This window comes from Camellia sinensis, chromosome 3 (assembly GCF_055761805.1).
Source record: "Camellia sinensis isolate YWXY chromosome 3, ASM5576180v1, whole genome shotgun sequence".
NCBI classification, from domain to species: Eukaryota; Viridiplantae; Streptophyta; class Magnoliopsida; order Ericales; family Theaceae; genus Camellia; species Camellia sinensis.
The window spans coordinates 164,862,816-164,873,650 of NC_138963.1; the positions used below are offsets into that span (position 1 = coordinate 164,862,816).

A 10,835-nucleotide genomic window follows, 5' to 3' on the forward strand; every position below is an offset into this window, starting at 1 on the left:
CTCTGTAACAGTAGCAGTAACAGTAACAGTAACAATAAGTTGCTATGATGCCACGAATACAGTTTATAAATAAGGCAAACATTCATTCAGTAAACGATGCCATTTCAGAAAGTAGTATAATCAATCGTTCAGAAATAGTTATAATTGAACGTATCTTTACAACATTGTTACTCACAGATTACTGGGCTACAGATAGGCTAGTCTGCGTCCTCAGGTGCCAACCTTACACAGTTGCAGAATGAACACACACTAAGTTACACACTTGGGATTGACTTATCAATTTTACATAATTTTATCTTTGGTTGGTAGAAATAATTTTTAAAATTTTAAAAATATTATTTTTATATTTATTTTTGTCAAATTAGTTCATATTTTCTCAAATTAAAAATTTTACCCTTGAAATTAAACAATGATATCTTCAATTGTCCTTATTTGGAATAATATTCAAAATTTAGGGTCAAATGTGTCGCAATTGAAAAGTCAAAGACCAAAGTGACACGAGTTCCAAATAATAGGGATTGTTAGTGTAATTTGCCTTAAATAAAATATTGGATAAATTACATTCACATCTCTTGAAATTTGAAGAAAATATATAAATTTCACAAGTTTACATAATTATATTACTCTTTCAAGGTTTAATTTACGTAACATTTCACCCATTTTTCTTCATAATATGTTAGTCTTATGGATAAAAAAGTGATTGTTATCATCTTTTTTACATTAAAATATATTTTTATTTTATTTATTTTTTTAGTCTGAACACTAGCTATATTCGTTCCGATCCCTTTAGGCTTACTAATAAAAATTTTGATTTAATTATCTCAAAACGTATGATTTGTTGTATCCAAACGTCAAGGAAGTTGCTATAATTTATCCTAAAAAGAAATTATATTGAATTTAGATACAAAATGATGTGTCACTTTCCGTTAATCTCAATTTAAAATACCTATTATTCTAACTTATATTTTCAAAAATAACACAATTATATCATTCTAATTTAGTTTTTTTTTTATACAAATTTTGTTTATAAATAATTTTTCTTAATTTATCAAATTGTATTTTTTTTATCTCAAGTATTACAATTGTATTAGTTTAATGATTGCACCACTCATGCTTATTATTAATATAGTAATAATTGATGAAATTATAGATAAAATATAATATATTAAATATTTTATTACCTAAAATCATTTGTTGAGTCTTCTATCCCTAGTTACATGTAGCTAGTGCTTTTACGTTCAATTAAAATAACTAGTCAAAAATTGAATTTGATTAAATGTGTTTCCATAGTTTTATGCTATAAAAATGCTCTAAAGCTACTTATAAATTTTTTATTTTGAAAGTATTACTGAGGATTTGATACAACTTTAGCTTACAACTTATAAGATGATTATAAGATGGAAATAGCTCAAATGAACTACGAATCTATTTCAATATAGAGAAATAAATGGTTGAAAAGTAAAAATAGTGGAAATTGAAGGGGAAAAAAAGAAATGAAAAAAAAAAAGAAAAGAAAAGATTTTCTCACATGCATTTGATTAGGATGAAAATTTTGAAAGGTGATAGATGAAATTTAAAATTTTAATCATAATAACCACTTTTATTAACAAATTTAAACTTTCTTGTGTTTCTTTCTTTTTTTTTTCTTTTTTTTTTTTTTTGCTTCATTTTGTTTAGGATGAAAAAAGTAAAAAATAAGAGAAAGAGAAGAATTATTATTTTTTATTTTAACTTTTATGGGTTTATTTATCTTGAAAGTGGTAAAAAATAGAAGAAAAGTATTTTTTTTTTTTATAGCACACATTAACATTGTAACTAATTTTAAATTTCTTTCAAAAAAATACAAGAAAAATTAAATAAGTTCCCTATAACTAAAATTTCAAATTTTTCTATTTGTTTTCTTACAAAATTTTTGTCTTAATCAAATGCTTACAAGAAAATCTAATATTTTTTCATTTCGTTTTCTTTTACTATTTATTTTCTATCAAATTTTCTTTCTAATCAAAACAGAACATTTGTGTTTTTTAAAAGAGACTAAAAACTTAGTCACTATGCTAGTATGAGTTGTTTAGGAAAATCTACTTTCTTGTAATTTTCACCAATTTCATGTTGAACAAGCTTAGGAAAAGTTATTTTTTCTCTTTGTTTCACTTTTCACCACTTTTATCCTAACCAAGCTCAGCCCAAAAAAGAAAAAAAAGAAAAAAATGACAAATTATACCAACGGTCCTTATAGTTTGGGATTTATGTCACTTTAATTCTTAATTTTTCAATTGTAACACATTTGATTCTGAATTTTGAATATTGTTTGAAATAAGGATGATTGAAGATATCATTACTCAATTTCAAGGGAAAAATCCTCAATTTGATCAAATATAAACTAATTTAAGAAAAATAAATGTCAAAAAAAATAATTTTAAATTTTTAAAAATTGTTTCTACTCACCAAAGATAAAATTATGTAAAATTAATAAATCTTTTACACATTTATTTATCTATTTATTTTACCAAGTTAATTTTTATTATGTAATTGAATGATGATCATGTAATGGATGGTTGTTAGACTTTTAATGTGTAATTGATATATTTAATATATGAAATATTTTTAATTTTAGATTTTTTTAATTTAATAGATTGGTTTAATAATGATATTAAAGTTATCACCATATTTGACTTTAATAAAAATAAAAATACCACCCATTCCATAATCATCATCCATATACATAATAAAAATTAATTTAATAAATAAATAAATAAATGTGTAAAAAATTTATAAATGTTACATAATTTTATATTTTGTGAGTAAAAATAATTTTAAAAATTCAAAAATATTTTTTTAACATATATTTTTGTCAAATTAGTATATATTTTATCAAGTTGACAATTTTGCCTTTGAAATTAAATAATGGTATCTTCAATTGTCTTTATTTAGAACAAGATTCAAAATTTAGGGTCTAATGTATTACAATTAAAAAAATCAAGGACCGAAGTGATACAAATTCCAAACTATAGAGACTAATAGTGTAATTCGCCAAAAAAAAAAAAAAATTAACAAATAATCTAAAAACAGGAAGAGAGTGACAAATTTAAGATCTAACCATAGCAATTCACAAAGGTTCTGCCTTAGACGCAATTTGGAATTGAACACACCAGAACAGAAGTACCTGAATTGGGGACATTTGTTTATTCAAAGTCTACAACCATATGGGTCGTTTCAATTTGGCAAATACCAACTGTCATTAAATCTTTGCCACAAAGAGAAAAAGCCCCACATGTTAAGTTATGTCCTTTTCCCTTCACACCAAAGTGTCATTGCTGCATATATGAAGGCTTTTCATTAACAAGAGTGCTAAAATAAGAAGACTTGGACATTTGTTTATTCAAAGTCTACAAACATACGGGTCGTTTCAATTTGGCAAATACCAATTGTCATCAAATCTTTGCCACAAAGAGAAAAAGCCCAACATGTTATGTCCTTTTCCCTTTACACCAAAGTGTCATTGCTGCATCTAGAGGCTTCTTCTATACACTACATATGAATGCTTTTCATTAACAAGAGTGCTAAAATAAGAAGACTTCACAAATAAAGAATTATAAATGAGCTTAAAAAACACAGTATCATTGTTGCAAACGAATCGCCGACTGATGTAGGATCAATGAGTATTATTATCAAGCACAGCAAAGCTGATTAAATCGGGTATGATCCAACCAACTGGTCAAATTCAAGGCGTAAACAACCTGCTGAGCAGATTGCATCGAGTGAAAGCATTTCTACGTGAATTCTGGTAACAAAATGCTTCGAATAACCTGAAAAATAGAAAAACATTCAGCTGCATAAGCGGCTGAGACATAGTCGTATACAAATTTTGCATATAGGATCAAATGTGTCAATTACAGCAAAGCTGCATAAGCAGTATGGTCTAAAAAACCAGCGAAATTTCAGGCATCAGCAACAACCCACAGAGCAGAAATGCTACAAGCCACTACTTTCTAAGTAAATTAGTCAAAAAGTGGTTCAAATGACCAGAAAAACCAACTGAGATTTATCAAGCTCATTGGCAGGTTAAAGATCACAGCAAAGCAAATAGAAGGTAAGAAATTATAACACAGCAATATAGTTGCATCTCATCCTGGGAATTAGGCTTAGATTGTAAAAGCAATTATGGATTCCGAAAGGTACAATGGTTGGAAGTTTATTATGACAACCCAAAACAATAATACATTCATTTTATTACACAGTATATTGAGTTATTTTCACGTATTATTCTGAATTAGCGTGAGGACAAACTTGAAAGAAATTAATCCATAATCAATGCTTGTGCTCTAGATGGTGGTGACTTGAACCAGAAAAGGATGTTCCTTCCTCAAGGGCACTAGAAATGTTGTGTGCAGATTTAACATGCATACCACCTTCACCAAACTTCTCATTCTTCCGAATCTCTTCATCAATATGCACATCATCCTCAATTGATAGCACCACAGCTTGCGATCCATGTGGGCCTTGCACAATCTCCTCCCTCACCTTTAAGTGTTCATCAACATGTACAATATCAGTTTCTTGTACCATCTTCTTCTTCTTCTTCTTCTTGATGAAGCAACAGAGTGCAATCGCAAGGAAAGCAAGGAAAAACAGACCACCAAACGAGACAAAAACAACAACTATAACAGTAGAGTGATTGCCCGGTGATGATGGAGGTGGTGGAGGAATGACATAAGGAGGTGGTGGAGGAATGACATAAGGAGGTGGTGGCGGAATGATATGAGGAGGTGGTGGAGTAAATGTGTGAGGTGGAGGTGGTGGAGGAATGATATGAGGAGGTGGTGGAGAAAAGGTGTGAGGTGGTGGTGGTGGAATTGAGTGACTCGGGGGTGTCGCTGAAGGAGGTGGCGGGGAAGGAAAATATGGGAAGTCAAAGTTATTTAGAGGAGATGCCATTTAAATGTTGTGAAAATTCAGGTGTTTCAAGATTGGATTGATGTGGAGAAAGCAGTACTTCTGGGTGCTTATTTGTAGTGAGGCTCTGATTATTTTATCTATTACAATGCTTGCAAGTTTCCTGAGACTTGACGCTCATGCTAAGATATGGACTGTTGTTTTCATTGATTGCATTGGAAAACAATTCTTGAAGTTTCCCTAGCAAAATTTTTAGGAGGGTTTTATTACTAAACCACAGGATACGTATATTTGATTGACGAATGATGCATCTGCAAATGTGCGTGTTTCTTTGGTCCCTACCATCAATCATTTTTTAACCAACCTAACTACATAATTTTGTTTTTAGTTTTTTATCTTATTCATATTATGAGGGGAGAACTTTGCTAGAAATATCTTGTTATTCTTATAAAAGTATTTATATGGTTAATTACGATTGTAAAATGGTTCAGTTAATGGAATTCATTTGTGCATATTGAATACATAATTTCAACAAAGAAATATATGGAGGCCAACTTATGGAAATAAGGAAGATCAAACTTGCAATGTTGTCAGCAACTATCGAAGGACCTCCACGCACACATTGGGTGCGTTTGTTTGGACGGACTGGATAAGGGGGGATTGTAATCCATCGGACTATTAGTCTTGGGATACATTGTCCCGGGACTATTTGGTTGGATTAAATTTGTATCCTATATTTGTTTAGTCATGGGATTAGAGGTCTGGATTGGGCTATTCTATTGAATCCCATGTTTGTTTGGGATATTATGGAAAATGATAAATATTCAAAAGACTATTTTATCCTTATAATTTATAATTTTTATTTAATATATAATTTTAAATTTGTAATCTATAATTTATAATTTAACAACACTAAAAAAATTTAATTTATAAGGCCATAATTTATAATTTATTATTTTCAATTAAATTAAATTTATAATTTATATTTTTTATTTAATATATAATTTTAAATTAACGACAATAAAAAAATAATTTTATTTAATATATAGATTAAATTTTCAACAACACTAAAAAAAATTTAATTTATAAGGCCATAATTTATAATTTATTATTTTTAAATAAATTTATATTTTTTATTTAATATATAATTTTAAATTAACAACACTAAAAAAATAATGTTATTTAATATGTAAATTTAATTTTTTAACAACACTAAAAAAATTTAATCTATAAGGCCATAATTTATAATTTATTATTTTTAATTAAATTTAATTTATAGTTTATAATTTATAATTTTTTATTTAATATATAATTTTAAATTAACAACACTAAAAAAATAATTTATAAATGTTCAAAAGACTATTTTATCATTTTCTAATTATTTACTACGTAATAGCATGGAAGGTAAAATGAACATTTCACAAAATAATTCCATGGGATACCAATCCCATGGTTTCTATTCCACCTCCCCCATGGGATAGGATAGTCCCATATTTGTGGGACTAATAGTCAAAAATTTTCAAACAAACAATGGACTATTAGTCCGGTGGAACTAATAATCCAATCTCACACCCTTATCCCTCAAAACAAACATGCTGTTAATACCATCATTCATCTAGCCTTGACCTTCCATGTTTGCTGTCCTGATGATCAAGCATACTGTAGGCATTTTTGTTTCATTTAAATACCATGACCAACCCTTACGCCATTACTAAAACTGAATAATAAGTTAGAAATCGGTCTAGCAGTATTCTAATCTATAAACTACATAAAAATATGACTTAGACCAACCCTAAACATGATTACCTAAAGTCCTATATGTTTTCATGGTGAAGCTCTAGCTTTGCCCTTTTTCCTTTTCCATGCTCATCATCATCAATAGGAGTAACCAAACTAATGCTCTCCAAGAAAATAGCCTCTCTACTTTCAATCTATCCATTTTCAAGGTGGTAGAACTTGTGATCACTCCAATTTCCACATGTCCTATTCCCTGCACCTAACTTGTGATCACTCCAATTTCCACATGTCCTATTCCTTACCTAACTTGTGATCACTCCAATTTCCACATGTCCTATTCCATGCACCTAACTTATCTCTTTGCAACTTTGGGATTAGCATATGCCTCAGAACCCGAAACTTCTAAGTTTGAAATGTCAAAATTAGATCAAATTCAATACTCCTATGGCCCAAGTGGTTTAGCCTTAGTGTTGACTCTGTATAATAAGTATGCCACAAGCCCAAAGTCAATAATTTCTTTCCCAATAAATAATAAAGAGATAAATCATCACAATTCATCATTGATCTAGTCATACCTAACAGAATCATATTGCGTCTTTCAGCAATCCCATTTTTGTTCTCAAGACTACGGCATTATATAAATGTCTTATGTAGTTTGATAGTCACTGCCTCTATCATTATTCAAGTCTTTAATGGGCCAACTTGGCTGAGTCTCTACTTCTTTCCTATACTCTCAAAAATTTTCAAGAGCATTAGACTGGTTATTAATTAATAATTAATTAAGTAGAGACTCAATAAACTAACTAATCAACCTTTATCAATGATTGAAAAGTTTACAAAAACTTAGAAAGTAATGCTTCAGCTAATGAAATTTCTCATTTGATTACATAATTTCAACAAAGAAACAGATGGAAACCAACTGGTGGAACAAGGCAGCTAAAACCCACAAAATTGTAAGCAACTACTAAAGGGAAAAACAAGAGCAATTTCCATAATAAAAGTTTACATCTCACGAAATAACCCAACCCTCAGCAGGGAAAGAAAATTCAAATTAGAACAGTTATCCCTCAAGTCACAGACTAACTCAATCACAGAGTACATGGAAGCTAGCAAGAAATAAGAAAGCATAGAGATCATAAATAATATAGAAAGAGAAAAATTTTACTTACAAGTTACCATATTCATTGAAGGGAAATCTTCTCCTTTGAAAACAGATATGAGAAAAGAATTTCATTCCACATGTCAGGTACACCAGGCAAGCACCAATGGCTGCAATCAGGGACTGATGGATTGTCACTCCATGTACCCACATGTGCATCACTTCGGAATGCACCCATTGGAGTAACATGCAGTACTGTTACCGGAACTGACAAATTCTTCACTACATTCTGTATAATGTCTGAAAATGGGCTTTGTTCCTTGCCTTTGATTTTTGACAAAGGTTGTCGAGTCACTTTGCACTTCTGTCGGGTTCGACTGCTGCTACAGATAGAAGCATCAATGTCAAAAAATCATCATATATGGTTATTTGTATGTAATGTGGTACAAACATAAATATTGACAAGGAAGCATAACAAGGTCATAAAATCAAGGACACAACTGGAGGAAAAGAAAATGGCTAGATCTACAGGAGGTTTTTTGCAAACAAAAAGGACTAGTTGTTGTGCACATACAAATGATATAGACCACAGCTCTAAAATGAGAGAACAGTCAATTCAGGGAAAAGAGTGACATTTATATTCGTGGTTGTGTCAAGACATCCACAAAAGCAGCCAAAAGCATAGTTTAATTGAAACGCATTTCACTGTAATAGATCCATTGGACAATATTCAATTGAGAACTTTGACATAAATATATGCCTTCAGCGTTGGACAACTCCATGCGTTTACCAATATGGTTTGGAAGCAAAATTCAGCAACTACTAAACACACCTCCAATGAGAGGACTCAAAAGTCCGAAAGAATACTTGTGTCTTATTTGTGTTGACCATATTCTCGATCCAAGATGCCCAAGTGGCTAATGCTGTTTTGAAAGCACCAGTTGTTGAAATTCCAAGCTTCATCTTTCCACCCACCTGAAAATACCAGCCCCTGTCTGAACAAACATATTAGATGCATTCTGAAGAATCAAATGTATAAAACACTTTCACAGTTTGTAAAAGCAAAAGCCAACCGTTTTACAGTTTTGAAACCTGTCGAAAATACATTGCAGCAGGCAATGCTTGTTCTTTAAAATTTCAGTCCTTGATTATATTCTGGTTGTACTAGTAGTCATAATTGGATCACTGTGGCATCTATGGCTACAAGAACAATGACAATGGCCTACGTTACACTAATTTCCTTTGGTACTAAGCATTGGAGGACTACACTTCTAGCCAATGAATTGGAAGGTTTGTGTTACTTATATTCTGTCAACATTTATTAAATGAAGCACAGAATGAAATTTGTGCAAGTGGAATGAGTGTTAACATAAAGATCATATCACATTATTTAGGATCAAGAGGCACATCAACTCGAAAAAAAGCAAGCATAAAGTGAAAGTATAACAACTAATTAAAACTGATATCCAACTCTTAATACCCAAGATACAGTTTTGAGCAAAATCCCCCGCATCTACAGTGGAAAAAAAAAAAAAAAAACTAGATAACTTACATTTGAAAGAGCTTCCCTGGATTCCACCAATGCCCTGAATTAAAGATCAGAATATCAGAATCAATCCATTCTTTGCTGATATCATCCAACATATCAAGTTTAAGTGTTGCTTTAACCCTCTTTGGTGCACGTTTTGGCACGGAGCCAGGCTGCACCAAGAAAACTGATCGGTAAAACTCAACAGTAAAACTGAACGAAGTAAACCGAATGCTTAAATGCCTAATCTGCTTGCTGATCTTATTCCCATTGACTTCATATACACTCTTCTTATCCTCCACACCAGTCATGAGCAAACATATCATAGACTCCCATTGAGTTCTACTCAACGAATCACCAACAAATACAACCCGTTTCCCACGAAGCTTTTCCAAAACATCATGTACATTAAACCCCGGAATATCACAATTCTCGGGCTTCCACCGCCATTTAAGATACCCATTATCTTTTCGTCCATTAGCTAAACAATTAAAACCCCTTTCAGCAAACGGACATTCTGATGCATTGTACAAAGGGTAATTCTCATCACGAATCCATTTTCCAACAAAAAAGTTACATTCACTCTTTGAATGAGCGCGCTCAGGAACATCATAAATGGGGATAACTGCAGGAGGACCCGGGAACACATACATATGCCAATAAGCCATAGCTAACATGAAGCACAAAAATGAACCAATCACAATGAGTCCATTGAATGAATGAAAAACCCAGTTCTTGCAATGGCTTCCAATAATTGGGTGGCCTAAATTCCCACCCCTTTTATAGCAAGGCTTAAAGTAGCCAAGTAAACTCTGATTTAATCTACTCACCATATCTCAGATATATATATATATATATATACATACATATATATATATATATATATCAACAACCAAGAACCATTAAAATGAAGTTAACCCAGTACAACATGAAACCCAAAAGACCACCAAAACTAACCCATATAAATATTTGGATTCAAGATCAGAAACAGAGCAGAGAGAGTTAAGAAAAACCACAAAAGATTGAGTTTTGAAGTAAGAAGATGGACAATCTTACAGTTCTGTGAAGTGGGTGTTGAAGAGAAGGAAACCCTAGATCATGGGGAGATAGCTCTGTGGGTGAGGAAGGGATTTGGACGGGCAGAGAGAAATAGAGTAGAAAGGGGAGGGTAATTTGGTAATTTCAAGCTCAGGTGGTCTCTGAGTGAGATCCCACAACCAAAATGGTAACTTGGTGAGGTTGTTAGAGAACAACATTGTTTTGTCGGCGATATATATTTTTTAGAAGGGAAGAGAAAGATGGAGTTATAATCAGATGGTGCCGATATGAAAGTGACTGGGCATGCATCTGGGTATGAGTGGATAGTTCTGGAGAAAGTCAACAAGTGGAAGAAATGGGGTAGCCATCAGCTGATAGGGTCTCTCAACAAACAAAATTTGATTACTATTTTCTCATTTAAGATTTATTTATTTATATTATGGATTTTTATTTGTTTTATAGAATTCTTTATTGTACTATTGATTTTGCTCATTTCTTACACAAAAATTATACATGATAGAGAATGAAGTGCACATACTA

General features: G+C 31.3%; 2 protein-coding genes across 3 annotated transcripts; both read right to left on the minus strand.

The window, feature by feature from the left end:
• Positions 1-3,349: 3,349 nt before the first annotated feature.
• Positions 3,350-10,521, minus strand: TBL7 (TRICHOME BIREFRINGENCE-LIKE 7). 2 transcript variants are annotated; one of them, XM_028236467.2, is made up of 4 exons: positions 9,282-10,521; positions 8,562-8,720; positions 7,800-8,112; positions 3,350-3,806 (listed from the first exon to the last, which is right to left on the minus strand). In XM_028236467.2, exons 1-3 carry the CDS (start codon positions 10,088-10,090, stop codon positions 7,812-7,814), a joined length of 1,269 nt encoding a protein of 422 aa, XP_028092268.2. In that variant the 5' UTR covers positions 10,091-10,521; the 3' UTR covers positions 3,350-3,806; positions 7,800-7,811. The 2 variants fall into 2 exon arrangements, with proteins under 2 accessions (XP_028092268.2, XP_028092271.2); XM_028236470.2 differs by having other exon boundaries at positions 7,800-8,109; positions 9,282-10,518.
• LOC114292493 (protein TRACHEARY ELEMENT DIFFERENTIATION-RELATED 7A-like) lies at positions 4,115-5,722 on the minus strand. The gene has a single exon (XM_028236471.2). The coding sequence runs from the start codon at positions 4,933-4,935 to the stop codon at positions 4,309-4,311; it is 627 nt and encodes a 208-aa protein (XP_028092272.2). The 5' UTR covers positions 4,936-5,722; the 3' UTR covers positions 4,115-4,308.
• Positions 10,522-10,835: the final 314 nt, after the last annotated feature.